Source organism: Dipteris shenzhenensis, chromosome 29 (genome assembly GCF_047967505.1).
Source record: "Dipteris shenzhenensis isolate YYH24624 ecotype China chromosome 29, Dip_SZ_1.0, whole genome shotgun sequence".
Taxonomy (NCBI): Eukaryota; Viridiplantae; Streptophyta; class Polypodiopsida; order Gleicheniales; family Dipteridaceae; genus Dipteris; species Dipteris shenzhenensis.
Window position 1 is genome coordinate 48150520 of NC_141624.1, and position 24630 is coordinate 48175149.

At 42.3% G+C, this 24630-nt stretch overlaps 1 protein-coding gene across 1 annotated transcript in view; it reads right to left on the reverse strand.

Moving 5' to 3' along the window:
* DET3 (vacuolar ATP synthase subunit C (VATC) / V-ATPase C subunit / vacuolar proton pump C subunit (DET3)) overlaps positions 1-17543 on the reverse strand; it is a 31843-nt gene extending 14300 nt beyond the window's left edge. Inside the window, exons 1-8 of the mRNA XM_087400726.1 lie at positions 17315-17543; positions 17127-17195; positions 16914-17041; positions 16723-16822; positions 16569-16636; positions 16291-16432; positions 13960-14076; positions 1674-1799 (exon numbers count right to left, since the gene is read on the reverse strand). Coding sequence (XP_087256852.1) covers positions 1674-1799; positions 13960-14076; positions 16291-16432; positions 16569-16636; positions 16723-16822; positions 16914-17041; positions 17127-17195; positions 17315-17431 — 867 coding nt within the window. The 5' untranslated portion in view covers positions 17432-17543. The remainder of the gene's footprint in view (positions 1-1673; positions 1800-13959; positions 14077-16290; positions 16433-16568; positions 16637-16722; positions 16823-16913; positions 17042-17126; positions 17196-17314) is intronic.
* Between the last annotated feature and the right edge of the window lie 7087 nt (positions 17544-24630).

The following is a 24630-nucleotide window of genomic DNA, read 5'->3' on the forward strand; positions in this document are numbered from 1 at the left end:
TCTTCTACCAATGCAATCTTGCTTTCAACATAGCTCAATGTCTAGCATACCAAAAGTTCTATCATGCACGTGAGGCAGTAACCACGACAAGAGCTACAAGTCTACACCCCACAAATTCCAAGTCCTTAAGAACTACCCACTTGACAAACCAAGTGGGGCAAATTGAGGAAGAGCTTGCAGGTTTGAGAGCTTGCTGGAAGCAACGTAGTTGTAGCATCATGTCAAATGGATGGAATGTCATAGGAAGTTACAAGTACAAGTCTTTACTATTCACTTAAAAGTTACATGGTAAGATTTATGGCTGATTTTAGTGTTAATGCATAATTTATTTATGGATCTTGATGTTGGGAAAGGTTGCCAACGTCGGAGCCACATGATAAACATCTTGGTCTCTTCTCAGGGTAGCACTACATTACTTCGTATAGTTGACACACCTCTGCCCCTAACTTGAGCATCACTGAGAAATAGATTTGTGGGCATATTGGACAGGACATTGAGGAGGTTGGGCCAAAAAATATGGCCCAAATTGTTACTGACAATGGCTCCAATTGTGCCAAGAGAAGGCTAATCAAAATGTAATCCACATTCTCTTCATTCAAGCTACAACTGCTTGTGAAGTCTATACGATTATTTCGCTAAGATACCTACAGTATATACTAACATTGAAACCCTAAAAGGAACCTCCTCTAGGGTTTTTTGGGGGTACTCTGGAGGCATGCACAGCTAAGTTGTGAGGAATGAAGCCCCTCGCATGCCGTGCTTTCTGCAAATGAACATGGTCTCCTCTAGAAGCTTAGCATATGTACATGTATGCATACATGCATGGATCTATGTATGCATGTGCACATGTGCATGCATGCTTGTGTGCCGATATGCATGTAACACACAAATACATATAACACTACATACATGACCAGGTTTGTATACAACACAGGCATGTGTGTGTGGTCCCAACCCTCCCCCCAAAATATTAGTACTGCTCCAGAGTGCAAGCTGTTGCAAACACCCAAACTTCGCCAACGGATGCCAGACAACTGCCACATATTGAGAAATGACTGCATAATGCCTCGTTTTCAATGATAAACGCTGGAAAAAGCCATTGACGTCAAAAATGTCCGCTGCTGAAACAATCCTCAAGTATAAAAAGCTGCCTTCATTTTTTGCCTCCAAATTCGTGCCAGATGCCTTTGCTCACCACATTTCTGTATAAACAAGGAAAACTGAGAAACAGTGAAAAAAGAGTGGCAAATTTGAATGAGACAAAATATTTTGGCTGGAGATGCACTCTTGCTTATTTTGTACCAAACTTTCACTCATGTCCTCCTTCAACTCTAATATCATGTTAGATGAAGAGGGACAGCAGAAAGGAGAGATCAGCAGTTTTCATACTATCACATAAGGGGGAGAGGCATGTACAAAAGGGTGAAGATGCACAAGCAAAACAACAAAAACCTAGAACCAAATTACGGTTTCGGGAGTCTAATATTTCTGCACTTTCCAACTCAAAACTCAGTCTCAGGCTCTTGGCAAGCACTCAAATAAGACAAGTTAATCTTATAGCTCCATCATAGATGCATCATGATTCATACATTCAAAATCACATCTAAAAACCATACGCTTGCAATCTATTTTAAGAATTAAAATTACAGATATACATCCAAGGCAAGTAATACCTCTCCATAACTAGCATAGCACCATTGTTGCAAAGAAGTTCGCATGTTCTCTTGGTCACTTGTAAGCCGCACAATCTCTTCCTCTCTTTTTTGTTGAGCCTCAGGATCATATTCGAACTCACGCACCTAAAAGTTTGAAGATTTTGAATTGCGGAAAGACATATGTTAAAAATTCAGCACTAACCTGATTCTGTTGGAGCCTACGTTGCAGCTTCAATGTTCAGGTGTTTTACACTTGACAATTGTAAATAAAGAAAGCATTTGAGGCAAACCTGGTATGGACAACAGACTACTCAACCAAGCATATATTAACACATTTCAACCAAGGGTATTTTCTGTGGAGACACACACACCCCGCCCACCCTTCTTGCAACCGTGACACTTCAAGTGTCATAAATTAGCTACAATAAATTCATACTCAAACTTACATATGTTCAGAAAGCATGCCAGAGAGAAGTTGGGAAGTGCAGTCAAAAGCAAATTGGTTGACAGGTTTAATATCCGTTTGCTAAGTCATGGTTTGAAAGAGAACGATTTTCTTGAGTGAGCAACAAATCCTTGTACGCAAGAGAGCTGTTGAAGAATATCATCATTAAAATTTGTGAGCCAGATGTGACCAGCATAGAACCAAATACAAAGAGACCTTGTTGAGTGAAAGTGATGGAGAACTAATTCTATTTTTTTTAGACATCTCCTGGGCAGAGTATATAGACCACAAGGCCACACATTGCACAGTGATAGGCATGGTTAGCCAACGCATAGCTCATCCATTGGAAAGCAGCAATCTATATGGCAACCTTGCAAAGTTTACACCTAGATGAATCCAGGAACATTCCCAAACTCATCCTCTAAAAACACAACATAGTGCAGTTTGAATCTCATGATAGTCACTCACAAGGTTGAAAACCATAAACTCCATCATGCATAGCAGGGACTAGCTACTATGACATCCCCACTGACGTCATCAGCGCCCAACAGTGGGTGTAGACCATAGTATAAAAATATGCTCTCACACATACAAATCCACACACCCACACATACTTGAGCATCCATTTATACAAAGTCTTCGTACTGAGTTTCTGTCGGCACTCCGGAGGTGAAGAGCAGACTCAGCCATGACGAAGGCGAGAAAGACAACCGTTTTAGAGGTAGCCCATAAAAGACAAAAATCAAAAGAAAAAGGGAAGGAAGAGGGAAAAAAGGGAGGACACAAAAGTGATTACAGAAAGAGGAGAGGAGAACAGGGAAGGCTATATGTGTGTCTTTGTTTGTGTGTGTGTGTATTTGGTGGGGGGAGAAGAAGATGAGAGCAGGGAGATTTGATGTAATAACCTACTTTTTTCCCTCATAGATCTTTTTCGTCCTCCGGACTTTAATAGATCTCTCTTTCTATTTATTTTTTGTTCTCTTTGAAGCACTCTCACCCTAATCATTTACTGCTCCCCCAAAATCTCATCTTCCCTTTTCATTTCCTTACTCTCTCCCTACTGCTAATCCCAATCCCTTCTTAGCCCTGATATAGTTTTGTAGGCCTTGGACTGTTAGTTCTCGTTACCTTTCATGAATTTCTTTTGGGACATGTAGCCCAATTAGTCAACGTACGACTTGACCCAACTTTGAAGCTTTTCGGCAAGCTTTGCACTTGATTCCATTTGTTACATGATACTATCATCCTTGTACTTCCCTAGGTTGTTATTTTCTTTTAGATGAACATGTGCAATTATCTCTGATATATATCTTAATGAATCCCAAAACATGCCCAAACTCATCCTCTAAAAACTAAAGACATAGTGCAGTTTCAATCTCATGATAGTCACTCATAAGATTGAAAACCGTAAAATCCATCACGCGTAGTAGGGACTAACTACTTTGAGATCCCCACATAAGTCATCAGCACCAAACTTGTACTAAATCTCTAATATGTTTCCAAAGTACTTCAGCCATACCATGGCTGAGGGGGTTTGTTAGACCTAGCCCTGATATAGCCTTGTTGGCCACGAATGTTAGTTCTAATTCAATGTCAGTTCTTTTGGGACAAATCTGAAAGCACGCTCTTAAGCATAACCAACACCTCCCAAGCTAGAAAGCTAAGCGCCTCCATTATACCACGTACACCAAAAACAAGAACCACGAACAATAGCAAACAAAGGAGGTCACCCATTCTATTCAAAGTAAGAAACAAAGACACAACTTCCCTCAAGCAACATGCAGGGCTCATCAGGCCCCTACCTTGGATACATCACAAAAGTGCACTATATGTCAGATTCTTACTTAAATTTTGATATCTTCAAGTCACACTTTGGATCAGAAAATTCATATATATACTGTCAATATGGACCTTTTGGAAAAAAAGGTAAAATCACGTACATCAGCCCATATGCTTGTCATGTGCATATGCTCACAAGACCTATTGAAACTTCAAAATGTGGTTTGAAGTTATCAATACAGCCTCCAACACCACTGCTGTGCCTAAACACAGGGCCTCAGCCCTGGAAAGTTATTTAAGAGGGATCTGTTGGAGAAGTCACCTCCTCATCTGTAATCCCCCATATAAGGAGAGCACGGGGCTGCCACATGGACAGCACATGGGCTGCCATGTGGGCAGCACGAAGGAGAGCTTACCTGGCAAAATGGGAGCTCCTTGGAGGCCTGGAAATGTATGGATCTGCCATGCAGGCACCTGCAGCAGTACGGCATGGTGTTGGGCAGATTTGGGAGCCTGGATCAAGGCCTGTGGATCACAAGACCCTGCCTCATGTGTATGGTTTGACTGCACCAATGTACGGACCTGTATGGAGGGGCTGCAGGGTATGGTACGGAGCATGGACAGGTGTTCAAGGCTGGAACAGGGTCTGGACAGAGGCAGAACAGCAAGGCTGAAGAGGCAACTTTTTGGAGAAGCTTATGGGCTGGGAATAGGACCTGGAACAGGTCAGGGAATGCGCAGGACAGCCTGGGCCAGTGGCTGTCTGCCACGTGGCAAGGCAGGGCCTGCAAAGGCCTCAGAAAGGGCTGCCACCCAGTCGGTACAGACTGGGTGGGTCAGTTATCTAGGGCTGCTGGGTCGGTCCACATGGGCCCTCAGTCAGCCAATATGAGCAGGCTACCAGCCACTATAAAAGGGAGCCCATTGGGGCTCATTAGGCATCCACTAGAGCAGCAAACAAGAAGCAGACTGGAGCAGCACAACAGCAGGTCTTGGGCCTACATTAAGGAAGACCAAGAGGAGCTCAGGACTGCAGACATAGCTCAGGAAGGGGCTGCACACCTAGGCAGACATTCAGGCAGTAAGGTGCAGAGATCAAGGCACGGTGACTAACAGTCTACAGAAGCTCTACGAGGAGCACGCAGGCTTAGGGATCCAGAAGTGCCACAAAGGTAGTAGGACAGCATCCTTTTGATAAGGACAAAGGACCACAATTTGGTGCAACTTTGGACTCCTTTTGTATTGTGTCCTTTTGAATAGAAATGTATTTCACTGGTTGTATATCTCTATTGAAAGTACTATCTATTTATTGGCTTGTCAATATGTATGTTATGTACACAAACTAAACAAGTTTTGGATTCCATAGACTAACAATTCTGTGTGAATTCTTGGGCTATCTATCAGTCTTCCGCTGCAGGTACTCTATGTTGTCATTTCTGACATGGTATCAAAGACTTGATAGGAAGTTCACAAGAAGTGGAGTTTGAAGGCAAGGACTTTGCTAAAGGATGACCTTGATTCTGAGCTTCGGGAAATCAACCTCGATGTCTGAAGGACAATACCCTTGCAAGGAAGGCTCACGTTCAGATAGGTGTACGACTTCCTAACTCTATCTCTTCTCAGTTCATTGTCATGGGCCACAGATATGCTATTCCTAATTTTGAGGACATAGGCAAAATGGATGGGACCTGTGGAAGATGAAAGTCCAGAGCCATTTAGTTTTGAGGGAGTCATGGGAGATTGCAACAAGCAAAGAATAAAAGCCTCAACCCATGGTGACTCCAACTCAGCGACTACACCAGAAGTGACTGTACCAACATATGTTTTAGTGAGAGCCTAGCAAATTCGTCATGCAGAGGCATTAGCCATTATTGTGGACACCACGAAAGATGCGGTACATAAAACAAGTTGTGGTCTCAAGACTGGTGTTAAAAATAGTTGATCCCCAGAAACCGTTGTTCATAGAAACCGATGCGAGTGGCATTGCGATAAAGCAGTACTCCGCCAAGAGGGAAGGCCGGTATCCTTTGAAAGCAAGAAGCTTTCTCCCTCTCAACGAAATTGACCAACTCATGAATTAGAGTTGTATGCCGTTGTCCATGCTTTAAAAACATGGAGACATTATTTATATGGTTCGGAGTTTTATGTTAATGTTGATCATTATACTTTGAAACATTTATGTAAACAACCTGACTTGAGAGGCCACCAAGCTAGGTAGGCAGAGCTCATGTAGGAGTTTAACATGACGATTCGGTACCAAAGAGGGAAGGATAATAAAGTTGCAGATGCATTATCACGCATTATGTATAATATGAGTTTCATGGTATTAGAGAGTGCTCTAATGCCGAGATTAGAGAAACTCAAAAGGTGGACGAGTTCTCGTCCAGAGCCTTTGGCCTAAGGCTCATGTACTTAAACCCGAAGAAAAGGGTGAGCTGGCATCCAGAAAAGGCCAAACTTATGCAAGATATACCATAAGGGATGGTATGCTGAAAAGAAATGGCAAGGTAGTAGTACCTAATCAGAATGATCTCACGCACAGAGTCATTCAACAGTGCCATGATAGCCCGTGTGCGGGCCATCCAAGAGTTGAGAAGACGTATGATCTCGTGAAACGAGATTTCTTTTGGCCAAAAATAAAAAAACATATTCATGAATATGTGTCACGGGCACCACACACCCATGGCCACGCTAGCTAGTGCCAGCACAAGCAACCGAGTCAACGACCACGTAGTTGTCCGTACAGCCATTCAAGCAGCCCTGCACAATCAGCAATCAGCACACAGTCAACGGACAGTCAACGCCACACCATCGCAGGTCAAAAAATGCAGAGTTGACTTTTGGTCAACGTTGACTTTTTGCCCGACCTTGCCAACAACTGGCATTGACCTATCAGCTTATAAAAGGGCAGCCTTTGGCCCTCATTCTTCATCCACTCGTCCGGCCTTAAAGCCTTCAGAGCAACAAAGTCAGGCCTCCCCGCAGCAGACCAACAGGTTAGCTTCAGCCTCTTCAGGGATCTAGTGAGGATTCACCTCCTCTAGGTAGTCTAGTCTTCCAGTTTTGCAGTGAGCGTTTCAGCCCCTTCATACAATTGTCTTCAGCCCTTTGGGCATTCATTATTCAGTTGTATCTATTTTCTCTTCGGAGCTCCACTACATTCTCTCCCTCTGATCCTCACTCACATCCACAACTCACTTTGTGTATTGAGTGCATCATCTTGTAGTTGCAGTTAGTATTGAGCAGGAGACAGCCCTTGCAAATACCACTAGGTAGGTGGGAGAGCATTTCCATGGACTTTATAGTTGGTCTGCCTATGGCACAAGGTGGATATGATTCTATCCTTGTGGTGGTTGATCGTCTTACCAAGATGGCTCACTTCATTCCAACTAGGGAGTCTGTTAGTGTCCCTTAGAGCATATGTTTCATTGAGGCAACATACATGGGACAAGTGGTTGCCACTATTAGAATTTGCCTACAATGATAGAAAGCATTCCTCTGCAGGGATGAGCCCATTTGAGCTGAACTATGGTTATAGACCAGCAAATCCAACTACGGTTGGAATATACCTTTGTAAGACTAGAGTAAGTCCAATCATACAAATTTAGATTTTTTGTTGTTCTAAAGATCAAAAATCTAGATTCTACGGTTGGAATACCTCAAAAAATGCATAGTGCCGCGAATTATGAGCACTTGCGAGAGCTAACATCCACCAAGTTATAGATAGAGCTAAGGCATATACAGATGAAAACAAATCCGCTAGTGAATTTAAGAAAGGAGAAAAAGTTTTTCTCAGAATTCCTTCACACTCCGAGTCTTTGACTGCAAGAGAGTGTTCTTGGTTATCACCCGGATATTGTAGGCCGTGCCACGTGGTTGATTCTAAAAAGAATAGACAACGTGGCCTATAAATTAGAATTACCACAGGGTTATAAGATGCACCCAGTGTTTCATGTTTCTCGTTTAAAGAAGTTTTTGCACCCGGGTGACTTACTAATCGAGGGTGTTGTTCTGTTCAGAAGATAGACGATAATGCAAGGCGCAAACCAACAAGAATCCTGGACTGAGTTGCATGGCATGGTCTACCTCAATCTGGAATCCGTGTACCTGATGCGAAGAGCATTCCCAGATTTTATCATCGAGGACATTGATACCTGAAGAGGGAAGGAATGTTACACTCAAGTCGAGATAATATGATCTCAGTCAATGGACATTTTCCTTTAGAGGATCAACTTTCGTACTAAATTTTATTGTGTTTCAGGTAAATGGTCAGAGGAATTAATGTCAAGGTCCTTGATGAGAGTGACATGACACAGACTAGATGGGTCTAAGGCTATGGGTCTTAAATGCATTAAATGTGTAAATGTGCCTAGGGACAAATGAATTGAATGTGATCCCAAGAGAGGGGTAAATGATGCATTTAAGAGGTACCCTAGAATGATGACATGCGGCAGACTAGATCCATCTAGGGATTTGTTGCCTTTGCGGATTAGCACGAATGAGCCTGAACGTGAGTGACGATTATGTGTTCATGCTACACAGAGATTGGCTGGATGGATCAATATGGTGCCATCGCCTGTGAATTCTTGGATTGAATCTTTTAGACTTTGTGATTTTTGGATTATGCTGTAACATAATAGTGGACAGCAAACATCTGAAGAGAATGCCGTCATGCCAATGCTAGTAATGCAGCCAGCGCAGCCCAGCAATGCTATGCCTCTCCCTAGATGCAGCCATATCATCCTTCAAATCCATGGAAGATGACTCAATATGCAGGACAAAAATCTGGCTGTTTCCAGGCAATTACAGCTGCAAATACAATTGGGTTTCGCGGGGATAGCTGCTCAAATAAAAACAGCAGCCCACGTGATGGAAACAAATATGGTCAGCAAAAGAGAGAAGGCTGTCATATCAGTTTGCAGGACCCATACATCGCTCTAGACGATGCCCTGGCAGTTCAAAGTACTTTATGGAAGAAACACCTATATGTTGAAATATGAAGCCAAAATGAGTTTAAAATGAGTGTACTAGGTGTCTAGGGGGTGTTTTATAGTCTAGTGAGTCCTAGACATGCCACATGTCATATTGGGAGCTATCCCATATACACTATGGCTTTCTAGAGTCTAGTCTCACACTATATAGTGTTGTACTTGTCTTGAGTCATGTACATTAGTCAACATCAAGCTATCTATATGTGAGTATTTTGGTTATCATTGCCTAACACTTGTTCTTTCATTTTCTTTCCGTTTTGCCTTTCCATTATGCTTTCCATATTTCCATTCCGTTCCTAGTTAGCTTGGCATTCTCCTACCGCCATGTCTCTTCATATGGTATCAGAGCCATGTTTCTAACCCTACTCTCTCTTTCCCTTTCCCTTCCAAGAAATTGAGGTGAGAGAGGCCAATGAAGCTACTCTACCTCCTCCTCCTTGGAAGGCTGCCCTCTTCTCTCTTTCCTTGAGCTCTCTTCTCCACGCCATGATCTGCCACCTCTCTTCTCCTTCCTTCAGCTACATCTTTTTGTGACCTGCGGACAATGTGACGCTTCTATCCGGATCTAGAAGCAGAATTAAGGCTTTGTGTCTTCAGCAAAGTTATAGAGGACCTTGAGTACTACAAATTTCGTTTTTACATCATTGCAATCCGAGCTTTCTGTGAAAAGTTACAGCCCTTGCAAGAAGTGACAAAATTTGTTTCTGCGCACGAATTTTGTTCTGGAGCTCAACGATTTGACAGTCCAAGCATGATGCAGCCAGCTCAACGTGGAACTGGCTTGATGTATTTTGGGGTCCTCTGCCCTAGGTAGTCCCCCTAAAATGATAGGTATTGAGTGTTTGGTTTTCATTGAGTCTAAAGGTCCTCTGCCTTGGATAGTCCTCCTGAAAAGATGTATTGGTTTTCCTACTTTTTGGTATGTGGCTTCTTAACATGTCCTGTTATGAAGCCAAGGGGGGATGTGACCAAGTTCCAGAATGGTGGTGTATTCCTAGACCTATGAGCTGGTCATGTAGCCATGCTATAACGTGAGCCTCTAACCATGTTGAGTCTCAAGCCATGAGAGTGCTTGGATCAACCTCTGAACACGCTCAGACTTTAGCCTCTGAGTTACATAGGGTGCACAGTTTGATGACTATCATTGTCATGTTCTGTTCTTGGTTCCATTCCAGTAGTCTCTCACCTTGCCTTCATGGGGGGGTGTTGGAATATGAAGCCAAAGTGAGTCAAAAATGAGTGTACTAGGTGTCTAGGGGGTGTTTTATAGTCTAGTGAGTCCTAGACATGCCACGTGTCATATTGGGAATTATCCCATATACACTATGGCTTTCTAGAGTCTAGTCTCACACTATATAGTGTTGTACTTGTCTTGAGTCATGTACATTAGTCAACATCAAGCTATCTACATGCGAGTATTTTGGTTATCATTGCCTAGCACTTGTTCTTTCATTTTCTTTCCATTTTGCCTTTCCATTATGCTTTCCATATTTCCATTCCGTTCCTCCTACCGCCATGTCTCTTCACTATATGCAAGGTGATGGAACAAGCCTACATAACAGTGACGATGAAGCAGTACTGAAGGATGAAAAGCCAGATAATGAGCTAATATATGATGGAAATAAAGATGGAGATGTTGACCAGCAAGGTAAGGCCTTGGATGCGCTTACACTTGATACTCTTAGGCATGCTAACTTTGAGGACAAAGTTTTTGAGGCAGAGGTGAGTATCCAGTATTGTATGGTCTTCGTAAAGGAGGAAATATGGAAGACCACACAGATGATAGCAAAGGATGCCAAAGTAAACCTGTGCACAATGATGAAGAGCAGCTTGTGCAGCAAGAGCAAGATGTGCATAACGTGTTCAATCTTGAAGCTGCATCACAACACATTCAGGAGCATGAGAGTGGGGGATATGGCCACAACTTTAACCTAACTAATGCCCTTCACTACTGCTCATTAGGTGAGTATACTTGGGAGTTTTGCCTTGTACACTTAGCAACCATAATGAGAACAATGGCAGCTCATAGGAGTTCTGTGTATGTTTGCGAGTTCCTTCATGGCCACCTGCAACATGTAATCAGAGATGGGAATCATTGTCTGTTGTAATGAAGGGCTGCTTAATAGACAAACTTTCAGGCCTTGACGGAAATGGGTCCATTGTACTTTCAGATTTGACCGTAGTGGCTATGGAACTAATTTTTGTAATGCAATTATTTTCAAGGGATAGTGCATTACACAGCCCTATGCCACTATTTCAGCCCATTCCCAATGAGGATTTATGGAAACTTATGTGGCAGCTGACTGCAAATCCTGCAATGATATCAATATTGGAATTGTGCCTTACATGGAGAGTTTAAGCAGAGGTAACTCTGCAAAAGAACTAACTAAGCTTGAAGGAGCCACTTGGAAAGGACCTAAATGCAACCTGCTAGTGTTGTGTGGGAAAAGGGCCAGAAGCATGCAACCAATGAATGGTACTTCTGTTACAGATTTGGTAGCAGCATATCTTCAATATCAACATATGCCTCTCTTTCAACAAAGAAGGTGTACTCTTCAAAGGGCTTGACGCACATGCACTTTGGGTTGAACATGTTGAAAGCCTTTGTTCTCCTTGCATGATTGTGTTGTCTTCTAACTACCACAGCAACACGAAGCAAATGGAGGTCAAACGGGATCTAGCATTTTCTTTTTTCATCCAATGCGCAGCGGCTATAATGAAGAGGATTTTCAGTTCTTCACATTTGGTAAGGAAGCATAACTAGAGATGAAATGCAAAGACAGCTCATTGAAGCTAAGATATTGGGTATATGGAAAAGCAAGCAATGTTCCCCATGTGGACCAAAGTGGACAGCAAAACACAATGCATTGCGCAGAACAAAACCCATGGGGACAGCTGGAACTCGTGTGCAGAACAAAACCCATGGGGACAGCTGGAATTCATGTGATTATGAATGATGATCTTGCCAGGATGGATTACCAGCCACATGACTCCAAAGGTGCCACAATGCCCAAGGCAAAGGAATATATCACATTTCCTTTTAACCCAAGTGGCATGCATGATAAAGTATGTCCTTTTTACAGCAGGTGGCCTTGGTGTCTAACCATCACCTGCAATTTTTAGGACAAAACTGTTTGAGGGGGGATCAGCAGGTGGCCTTGGTGTCTAACCATCACCTGCAATTTTTAGGACAAAACTGTTTTGAGGGGGGATGGATTTAATGAAGGCCAAGATTGGGCCAAGTTAGTGAGGGTTAGGCTAAATTCTCTACGAGGATGTTTAGGCTTGGAGAGGGCAAAAAAGAGATAGTGGAGGGAGACTATATAAGTCCACCTCCCCACCCTTTGTACTCACTTTTTTGATGTGACATCTAATCCTATCTACTCCCTCCTCCTTCCTCCTACGAGCTGCCTACACTCTCTCCCAATCTCTCTCTCTCTCTTCCCCTCACCCTTCTCTCTCTCTTCCTCTCCCTCTACCCCCTTTCCTCACTTCTCACTCCTTCTCCCCCTTCCTCTCTCTCCCTTCTGCTTATCCCCTTCCTCCAATCTGCCCCTGCCTCCTTCATTGCATGCGGGACCAGACCTGCGGGACCAGACCTGGTGGAGAAAGAGCCACTGGTTGAAATACCAGAAGTGACATTAACACCAGATGTTCCAGAGGCCTACGACAGCCATCTTCATTGACAAGTCAGGATTGGGCCAAGATGTGTCAGTGAGAAAGTCACCTCCCATTCGTAAGCCCCAATATGAGGAGAGCATGGGGGAGGTGTACTTAGGACTGATGTGGCTGCCACATGGAGCTGCCACATGGACAGCTCATGGGCTGCCATGTGGGCAGCAGTACAACTGGGTGTTGGGCAGATTTGGGAGCTTGGATCAAGGTCTGTGCATGGGACCCCCACTGTACTCACCACTATGGAGGTGCTGCAGGAGCATCTGGACAGAGGCGGAACAGCAAGGCTGAAGAGGTGACATTTTGGAGAAGCTTATGGGCCAGGAATAGGGCCTGGAACAGGTCAGGGAATGTGCAGGACAGCCTAGGCCAGTGGCTGTCTATCAAGTGGCAAGGTGGGGCCTGCAAAGGCCTCAAAAAGGGCTGCCCCTAGTCGGATTTACAGACTGGGTGGGTCGGTTGTCTTCGGCTGCTGGGTCGGTCCACATGTCCTCAGTCGCCAATATGGGGGGGCTAGCAGCCACTATAAAAGGAAGCCCATTGGAGCTCATTAGGCATCCACTAGAGCAGCAAACAAGGACCAGACTGGAGCAGCACCACAGCAGCAGGTCTTGGACCTACATCCCGGAGGACCAAGAGGAGCTGAGTACTAAAGACGTAGCTCAGGAAGGGGTGCACACCTCGGCTGACATTCAGGGCAGTAAGGTGCAGGATCCAAGGCACAGTGACTAAAAGTCTATAGAAGCTCTACGAGGAGCACATAGATTTAGGGATCTAAAAGTACCACAAAAGTAGTAGGACAACATCCTTTTGGTAAGGACAAAGGACCACAATTTGGTGGGACTTTGGACTCCTTTTGTATTGTGTCCTTTTGGACGGAAATATATTTTGTTGGTTGTATATCTCTATTGGAGCATTTACCTGGAACATTCCCAAACTCATCCTCTAAAAACACAACATAGTACAGTCTCAATCCCACGGTAGTCACTCATAAGATTGAAAACCATAAACTCCATCACACATAGCAAGGACTAGCTACTATGACATCCCCACTGACATCATCAGCGCCCAACAATGGGTGTAAACCATAGTATGAAAATATGCTCTCACATACAAATCCACACCCCCACACATACTTGAGCATCCATTTACCCAAAATTTCCCAGGCAGGCCTAATGTCCCCTAACGGGCTCACAAGTAGGCGCCACCTTTTTCAAAATTACTAATATTACAAAACTTCATTACTAAATACATAATAGACCAACCATCTTTGAAAAGATCTATTATCACTTTCCATTAACCAATTTCAATTTGGAGGCAAATATAAACAATAGCCATAGGCCATCATATTGAACACCTTTGCTTGTACTCATATAATATTGGCTATGCTTATACAAATCATAATAACAACTACCTGATAGCCTCTCTCACGTGCAGCTGTCTTAAACGTGTCAGAAACTTTCCGAAAAAGAGTGACTGTATATAATCCGTATTCATTGTCTTCATGTAACTTCTTTGAAGACCTTGGAACCTGTTTAGCATAGCAAGAACAATCAAAAAAGTAAAAGAAGGGCAAAGTCACAAACAAAACCACCAACTCACTCATTTTTTAAAGGGAAAAATGCGAAAAGCAGGGGGTGGTCTTTCAAGCTGCAATACATTTGCACTCAAAATCAAGTTTCCTTAAAAGGCAAATGCAAACAATACATTATTTCAAATTATATGCAATCATGAGGTAGAATTTATCAAATCTTACAAATTAGAGTTTTTGAACAAAAGATATGAAAGAAACCGGCGGGGGGGGGGGGGGGGGGGGTTGGTGGGCGAGGAGGAGAGAGAGAAAGGGAGAAAGAAAGAAAGAAAGAAAGAAAGTAAGCCACACACACAATCGCCGTCATAATCCCTCACCCCCTTGTTCCGCCTCCCCCGTTCGGGCATTCCATCGTCAACAGCAATGGCAGCCGCATCATAGGGGAGACCCTCGTTGAGCTCTTCGTTCAGATTGAGAGCTTCAGAGAGGAGTTCGTAGATCTAACTCACATTAGCGCCAGGCTGAGCTGACCCTCTGGCTCAGCTTGGGGTGTTAGACTCAGCAAAGGGGCCCTCAAACTTGTACAGGCCGTCATGGAGTTCCCAAAGACAAAGACCTTCTCCACGACTCCCATCAGCAAGCCCTCCTATTCTGATATCGCAGCAACACCTAGCCCCTTCATACTGCACTACAGACGAAGGGTTGGCTCAGACCCACATGGACAAATATATTTCTTACAGCAGGAAGTCAGAGAGCTCCGGTTCCAGCTTGCAGCTCTTACAAGAAAGATGAAGGACATGGAAAATAAAGGTAAGGAAGAAATTATTGCAGAAGTAATACACAAGTGGAATACATCTCCACCAGCGCCACCACTTGTTTCCACGGTCACAGAGTTGATCTCACCCAAGTTAACTCAGCCAAGAAGGAGTTGGCTATCATGGCCAATAACAAAGTCAATAAAGTTGACCTACATGCGAAAGTCAAAGAGCGGGAAGCCAAAGTGGATGATAAGAAAATACTACGCATTGGGGGACTAGCAGACAATTGGCTTGGCTGTTTGTCCAGCATTGGCTCGCAAGTTGAGTGCCAACTGAAGCAATTTAAATCAATGCCACACACCTTCGAGGCAAATTCCATAAATCACAGGCATAAGATTGAGTCGGACAATGAAACCTGTTGTAAATTTTTGACCTCAAAGTTTGCCCTTGCCGGGTGGCTGTCCCATCCCACCATCAGACCTCTGTTTCATACTGCTACGGTTGCGTGCTCCCTTTGTTTAAATTTGAGACACAACTACTTCAGGGGCAAAAAAGAATCGAACTCAGAAGCAGCCATTCCCAACCTTCAACGTAGCAGACCCTCGGACAAGGATACACATTACAAAGATGTTCAGATGTGTATGTAATGTTTCAAGCTCCCCTAGCAAAAAGGAATGCCTACTTGATCTCATTGCAGTAAAATGTTACATTCTATAGATACCTTTGTAAGACTAGAATATATCCAATCGTACAACTTCAAACCAAGCAACACACTAGATTCAAACTAAGCTAAGACAAGCCAAGCAACATACAAGATTCAAACCTAGACAAAAGCCATCCTCACTACATCCGCCTAATATAAATTTAACTTGCCAAATTAACTTGTCACTCCAATTGCCAAATCTACATCTTCATCACATCACGCTAGCTTCAAGTTATTTGCTAATTGACGCTGCACAAGTCGTTTTGGATCTACATCAAGCTATATCGTCAGCCTGCCAGTATAAGCCTTTAAGAAGGTTTTTCAGATTGTTCAGACAAGGGACACAGCCCAAATCTAAACCTCCTTAAGCGCATAACAAGGAAGCCTAATGGAGCTATATGTCGACACCCCTAGGTGCAAAGCAATCGATTGCAAAAAAGATAAATAAATTATGAGATGCCAGCTAGAACAGCACGTTCCATGAGTATCAGAAGTCGAAACTGCAGCTAGGTAATGTACATAAATTCAAATTGTGTGTGACTACAAAAAACTGGTAATGTACATAAATTCAAATTGGAAATTTGAAGCCGTAAGGCATGCACCATGGGTGCCTTCGTTTTAATTTGTATCCATACTTCCATTATGCAGTTTTCTATCACATAGCTATTAAAGCTTGCATCGATGGTGAGGAAAAATCAGCCGCCCCTTTCAACACAAAAAGAAAGGGGATTGAAATGTGTGCTAAATACATACCACAAAGTTTGAGAGGGTCTCGTAGCTTGACAGCCAGTCTTTCTGCGAGTATTTGGAGACGACTACGAGTAGTGTCGTCAGGTGTTCGGAACTAATAATGTTTTCAGCCTTCACCAGGTTGGAAAGGTCTCGAACTGCCATGCTGAAGCATATACTATCACTAGTCAGGTTTTGGAAATTGGTAAAGTAACGCTATTGAGAAAGACGGTCTGAACGTGGATAAATCAAACATAGTTGTCATTGCAAAGCCTGGATCGAACCAAATAACGCAATAATACCTCCCACTTTGTTTCCGATTGATCGCACTCAACTGACTCTTGACATTGTTGTACTCTGCAAGTCGAACCTGCATTTTCACACCAAGATATTTTGGATGCGAACGGCATCACAAAATTAACGAACTGCAAAGACTGCCCAACAGCGACAGTTTACCTTCAAATCATCCTCTAGCTTGGTCACGTGATCCTGAATAGTGTCAACGGTCTCTCGAAGCGGGGTCATGAGAGGGTACTTCGCCTCGTCCCAATTAAACCTGGATACACGAAGAACAGCATCTAAATCGGTTGACCCTTTTGCACAAAAAAAAATCACAACAAAACTTTCGGTAATCCAATCATGTATACCTTGTGATGTAGGAATCTACAGGGACCCCTTCTACCGACAATGTTCCTGCTTCCGAACCTGAAGCCCGCTCCAAGTCCTCGATTTGGCGACGGATCTTGTGAGTCACCCCCTCCACAACCGAATTCGCCTTAACCAACAGGAACGATCGCGTTAGTAAATGCCATTGATATCCGTAACGAAAGCAATCTTCCCGAATAATCGCTGCCGTGCACCTTGATCAGATCATCGCTGAGGGACAGCAGCGAGTCAAGCGTCCCAACTCTCAAGTCCGGGATATGTAACTGCACACACACAAAAAAAATTCGGAGATCGATTATCGAAGGACATTTCCCGATCGGAGAGCATGGGGAGATGTCACGTCTCCGTTATCGAAACTTGTATCTCAGAAAACGAGGGGTACCTTGTAGGCCGGGGTGTCGAAAGCTGCCTTGGAAACGCTCTGCTGCAGGGCTGACCACGTTGCTGATGCCGAATTTTGCACAGGCAAGGAGACCACGTAGTAGCGCGTAGCAGCCATGTCGGACGCCTGAGAAGAAACAAGGGGGAAGAGCACAGTGCTATAAATAATCTCTCACCTCACGCTCATTCCATGGTCCATGGAAGCATGCAAGGTGCCAACATGCATCCATACAATAGCTTCATCAATATCGTGTCATTATGATGATATGATGACAACAATCAAGAGGATGCAAACTCTATAGCATCCTTCGATTTTACACGACTTTAAGCAAACTCAAAATCTTCTAGGTTCCATGGTAGTGATAAATTAGTTCTAGAGCCCATTCCTTAAGTGAAAATCCACAACAGGGTGCACTCATCACAAACCAAACACCTATAAGTGCTAGACTCCAAAGTCCATATCGGTTCACACCACTTATAATAGTCTATAGTAGCTCCGTGGCAAAAGCTTAGCGGATGTCGAATGTCAAAGCTTACACATGCAATACCTATATCAAGATCATTTATGTGCATGAAAAGTTATTGTGAAAAATCAAAGCACCCTAAGGAGATAAACTACACTTGCTCCAAACTACATTACTCTAGCCCTCCTCACTCCATGGTAGTGATAAATTTGTTCTAGAGCCCATTCCTTAGGTAAAAATCCACAAAAGGTTCCATGGTAGTGATAAATTCGTTCTAGAGCCCATTCCTTAGGTAAAAATCCACAAAAGGGTGCACTCATCACAAACCACACACCGATAGGAGCTACACTCCAAAGTTCATATAGGTTCACACCACTTATAATAGTCTATAGTAGCTCCATGGCAAAAGCTTAGTGGATGTCGTATGTCAAAGCTTACACATGCAATACCTATATCAAGATCATTTACGTGCACGAAAAGTTATTGTGAAAAATCAAAGCACCCTAAGGAGATAAACTACACTTGCTCCAAACTACATTACTCTAGCCCTCCTCACTCCAAGGATGTGCTAGATTGCCCAACAAAAGCAAAACTACCCACCATTTTCATCTTCGAGCAAAGGCTAGACCAACCACCCAAAATGTTAAACTACCCTCTCATTCTACATCCAAAAGGCCAGTCTTACCAACATGTGTTGCTCATGACAGCAAAAACCTCTTGTCCATGACAACTAAGGGAGCAAATGGAGGCCGTACTACAAGCTAGAATACAACTCTACCCATACTAAAAACCCTGAATTTATATTTGTGCTAGTGCATCTTCCCCCTTAAAAGCCGCGAGAATCCCCCTAGCCCCCATCACTTGGAGCAATACACATGAGACAACAAATGCAAAACCATTGATCACCATAGCTATTCCCTATGATAGCATACACATCCTACAATGCATATAATACCATGCACATCTCATAGTGCATGCAAACCAAACGGAACCTCATGACACACATCTCACAAACAAACAACAAACTATAGCCCATACATAAAGCATAGCTAAGTGAACACAAACAACACAAAAGCAACAAAGATGGAGACCATCTCAAGAGCTAGCTATGACAAGTGCTATTATGCATGATAAGAATCGAAAGATGTACTCTGTACGGAATGGACTTCCGCTATGAAAACCATGCAGAAGGAACTTGTTGACAAAATGTCATCAAGTTGGAAAAATATGAGACAATATACTACACACCAAGACACCAACCACCAACACTACCCCAGCATGAAGTAGTTCACACAAGTAACTAGTGTGAAGCTCTCTCAAAAAACAACAACCAGTGAATTGGATACCAATTGCTAACAATTTTATGGCTTAGTCATGAAACCTTACTCCCTAAAGCTAAAAGCAATTTGTTGAAATATTCAAATAACACATCCAGTAAGATGCAATAGGCTTCCAATATCATGGCATAGGCTTTACTTTCTTGTGAAGATGCTACAAAGGGTCATATCCTTTAAAAAATGTGGCTAGCTAGTAAGAGAAATACAAGTTTTCTTAAATTTTCAAGAGCATTAACCAATATCTATGCACATTAGATCTCAATGTCCACATAATGATATAAGACTTATATCACCTTTACCTCCTCCACCCAAAATAAGCAAAACTTCAAAATCTCCAAATCCACTACCATAGTATTCCTTATCTTACAATAAGGTCTCCACTAGGAAGGACGCTACACGTCAAAATCATTAAGATGTGCCCTTCATGCCTCCACTTTATGGATATTACATTCTTGGGGGTTGCACTACTAAGAAACCCAATGTATCATGTGCATTCAAAGGGTATTTTTAAAACCCCTAAACTAAAATTTGCCCCCTATGAAACCACCCCTCCTTACTTCATACCTAATGGATTTTTCCCTAAAGTTTAATTTAAAAACCCCCTTGTTATTGTTTTCCTATTACTTTTTTCCAAAAATTTTAATTAAAATACCTCTCCTTTCAAATACACCTAGTACATTAAAATTTTATGAGGCGAACCCCAAAGATTACATTTGAGTCTTCTATAAACAAAATAGCTCTAAAGATATCAATCACAACTTTTAGTTTGAGCCTTCTATGAATGAAATAACCTTGACGATATTGATCACAACGTTCAAAATTATCGAGGTAACAATCAAAGAAATGATAGCTTGTGATGCCTAAACATTCATACTTTCTCTTGAATGTCATGCTTAACCTTATGTAGCTTATTATGTGTTGTGCCAATTTGCCATTTGATTACATATGCATCTTCAATTTGCAACCACTCAGGGGACGAGGGATATATTTTTGTGGTTCTTATGTTTCTTCATCAAGTTTCTTTTACCTTTTCTTGATAGTTGAAAGGAGTCTTCTTGAGGCCATGGCCCATGGGAAATCATACTCTACAAAAATGAGTCACAAATTTATAAACAAGTCTCTCATCTGAAAATAATAAAAGGTGGTAACATAATCATTCAACTTACTACATATATCTCATGATGTACTTCCCAAGCAAAACAAAGAATAAGAGGCAAAACAAAGAATAACAACTGGCTTGAAAGATATAAATACATCTATCTTTCTAGCTGTGCCATAAAGCATTATTTTTTTTAACTTTTTGAGATCATGCATCATGGTCCATGGTCCTTTAGGATACAACATTGTGGTCAAGTATGAAACTTTTTGTAATAAAGCATATAATGCAGTGTATAAATGCCATATTTCTCCTTCATTCACAATTGAGTTTCCTCTTCATCTCCTAAAATTTTGAAACACATAAGTAGTACTTTCATAGATATTATGAAATTGTCAATTCTCATGTCTTATTTTTCACTGTGGTTCTAAATTGTTTGAGTTTCACTTTGGTTTTCATCAAGCATACCAACGTTTTTCTTGCCATGATCATCCATGAAAGATATGTAGTTCCATAGCCAATTATTGTATCTAATGTGGGGGTTAAAGGCCACTATGCCTTAGCCCCGGTTATGTACAATAGTCAAACACACACACACACACATATATATATATATGAATGACATAGAAGATTAGGGTGTTCTGCACCCACCAAAACTTGTGTGGCCACTGGCTCTCTTCTATCTCTAGCTCGCTCTCTCACCCTCTTCCGTTCCGCTTCCATTGAGAGCACTCTCAACTGGTATCAGAGCCCGGGTGATCTATCTAATGCTTATGGGTAGTCTAGTTGAGCCCATGTGCATGCCTAGAGCCCGAAGTTTGTTGTTGTTGCTGCAGCTCTGTGGGAGGAAGGGGAAGCTCTGTGGGTGACTTAAACTGCATCCTGGTGTGCAAAGAACTAGAAGGAACATTTGGAAAAGTTGTTTGGTTTTTTTGAGTGTCTTTTTACAAGCATGCAGTGGTTTTGGAGCAAAAACACGTTTTTTGATGATTGCCATGTTCCTTTCGACAATTGAGAGTCCGGAATGACTTGCAGAGGCTACCATTGCCTACTTTTAGTGTCCATTGCACTTCGGGAGTTCGAAAACCCCTTCATTCTTGAATTTAGGATCATTTCATTAGATTCTTGACTCATTGTCTCTACTTCAATGTTTTTCTGCCAGTGTGTTGGAACTCAAGTTTGAAGGAACCATTCGCACATCTGTCAGTTCCTGTGGACTCAGGAGGTCCTAAAACTTCTGTGTTGCTCATCATTCGCACTCTGGTGGTGTTTACAAACAGATTAATTTGTTAAAACGTTTTTCAATCCATGTGTTGGACCTGGTTATTGAGACCACGATTTTTGAAACCAACTGTTCCATTTCATTCCAGAGGTCTAAAAGCTCGTATCTGTCAGCTCTTACGTGATTCCATGGAGGTTTGGAGAAGTTTTGTCTCTCTGAGATGTCGAATCGTCTGTTTCTCTGTCAAAAATCCATTCAAAGGTTCAAACCTTTGATTTTTTTGACACGTGGCATTTTTTGAATTGAACCTTAGGCTTCTAAGGTTTCGTTTATAGGTCAATTGCAAGCTTTGACTTGGGTTTACTTCACATCCAAAGTAATTTTTTTGAAGTATTCTTTGAGCCGCAAAAAGCGCAGGTCGTGTCATTGATGCAAAGATTGCAGTGCTTTTGAGGCATCTCATGTTTTATTTTCAATAGCAGTCATTGGTGTGGGGCCATGATTTTTGGGACATACCTTATGCAGATCACTGTGGTTGGAGTCTCTGAGCCATGTACGCTCATTTGTGGTTTGCATTAGGTTGTAGCGGATGCATTGCAATCCTTGTTGGATGCGGTGAGAGGCTTAGATTTCCTTGTGGGATGCTTTATTGATGGATGTTTAGCACACAAATGCTATTTTATATTGAGGTACAGCTTTGACACATTGCAATTGATGCGCTCATAGTGCTATGCTCTCTTGGATGAGACATTATTGATGCTTATGCCCATGGATGGTGTTTATGCTTTGAGGCATTTAGCTCTTATTGGCATTGGGTCTACCATTGTTTTGTCATTGCAAGTTGACATTTTCTTTTGGGTCAGATTTGCACATATGGATGCATAGTATATGCACATGAGTTAGTTGCATTTTTTAATGCTTTGAGCCTTTGAGGTTTGGTGATATTTCCTTCCATTGTGGCATACATATTTGGGTGTACCTGGTACTTGGTGTGATTTCTCTCTTGCAAGCACTAACATTTGGGATTTTGCTTTATTTGCATCATGGCATCCTCTTCCATGTCTCAAAAGGATTTTTTCAGCATTAAAAAGTTTGACAAACTTTTCTCTATGGAAAGAACAGATAAGGGATGTGCATATTCAAAAGAAGTAGGTTAAACCCTTGGAAGGGATTGAAGCTAAGCGTGCAGCTATGTGTGAGGATGATTGGAATGAGTTGGATGAATTAGCAAAGTCTACTGTTAGACTTCATCTTGTAGAGTCAGTTTATTTCACAGTAGTAAATGAGCAGACTACAAAAGATTTGTGGAAGAAATTATGTGCCACTTATGAGAGGAAAATGCCTCTAATAAAGTTTACCTCATGAAGAGGTTGTTTGAGCTACAGATGAAGGAATGGGTCTCCATTGCTTCTCACTTGAATGAATTCAATATTATTTTTAGCTAGCTTCAGGCTCAGAAGAAGCTGAATTTTGATGCGGAGACTGAGGCAATATTCCTGCTGTGTTCATTTCCGTCCTCATGGAATACCTTACATATAGTTGTCAGTAACTCTACACCCGGTGGAGTACTAAAGTTTGATGATATTGTGGATAGCTTGTTGGCCAAGGGGATCAGACAGAAGTCTATGGAAGGCAACAAGCAGGATGCAGCCTTAAATGTGCAAAGAGGTAGATCACAGCTCAAGGGGAAGTCCCAGGAAAGAGAGGTCTCGTAGTAAATCCAAGGCATGGAACATTGAGTGTTACCATTGTGGCAAGAAGGGCCATATGAAAAAGGATTGCTACAAGCTAAAAAGAGAGCACAAGGATAAGCAAAAGAATGCAAATTGGGGTGCAAATAAGAAGGAAGAGAGTCCAAGGGAGGACAAAGGAAAAGTGAAGATCGAGGAGATCAATGCAATCACTGATGGTAGTGACAATGACATTCTCTCTAGTCTACCTGCAAAAGTTGCTTACCATTTCAGATGATGCATATTCCCAAGATTGGATTTTGGATTATGGTGCTTCATTCCATATTACTTCCCATAGGGAATGGTTCTCCACTTATGACAGTGGAAAGGTAGGTTGTGTGCATCTTCGAAATAACTATGCGACACAGTGGGAGCAATTGACATAAAGTTTTGTTTTGCAAATGGGTCCGCTTTTGTTTTGAAAAATTTGAGACATGTGCCTAAGCTGATCAACAGTCTTATTTCAGCGGGTCAGCTAGATGATGCTAGTTTTCAAACCATCTTTGGTTTTGGGAGTTGGAAATTTCAGAAGGGCTCTATGCTTTTGGCCAGGGGTGCCAAGTGTGGGAGTCTATATCCCTTACATGTGTCAGGGGTGTTTGATCATGTTGTTATAATAACGGAGCAACCAAGTACTTCTTTGTGGCATTGTCGGTTGGGCCATATGAGCCAAAATGGAATGAAAATCTTATGCCATTTTGGTTATGTACCGCATTTGAGTTTTTTTAACTTTGAATTTTGTGAGCATTGTCTCTATGGGAAGCATAATAGATCGTACCGCATTTGAGTTTTTTTAACTTTGAATTTTGTGAGCATGTCTCTATGGGAAGCATAATAAATCATCCCATAAAAGAAGGGGAAAGAAAGAGCTTGAAAAGCTTGACTTGGTGCATTTAGACGTATGTGTCCCATGCCTACACGATCATTAGGCGGGAATGAATACTATGTGACATTCATTGATGATGCAACTAGGAAAGTGTGGGCTTATGCTATGGCTCGGAATAGGGATGTGTTCTAGTTATTTCATAAATGGCTGAATTTGGTTGAAAATTAGTTAGGTAGAATACTTAAATGCCTACGGACCGACAATGGTGTAGAGTATCTCTTTCATGATTTATGTGATACACGTGGGATCAAGCTAACCTTGCTGGCAGGAAGCTGGTGTTAAATTACTGCTTATATTTTGTGGCTATTTCCTACCTTTCTTGCTGGTTACCTAACAATGAAGCTCACTCCCAGTAGCTGAACATTGAAATTGAGACACATGCTCTCAACTATCGGGATGAATCACAGTGTGATGGTCAAATACCTAGTTAACCTGTTGCTACCAACGAGATACCATAGTTAAAAGATATGGATTCTGATACTTCCTCCCTAGTCTTGGTGGCTTCTTTCTCTATTCCCCACTTTTTCATAGCACCAGCCCCAAAAACTCATGTTACTAGGTCTCTCTCCATTGTTGCGAGAG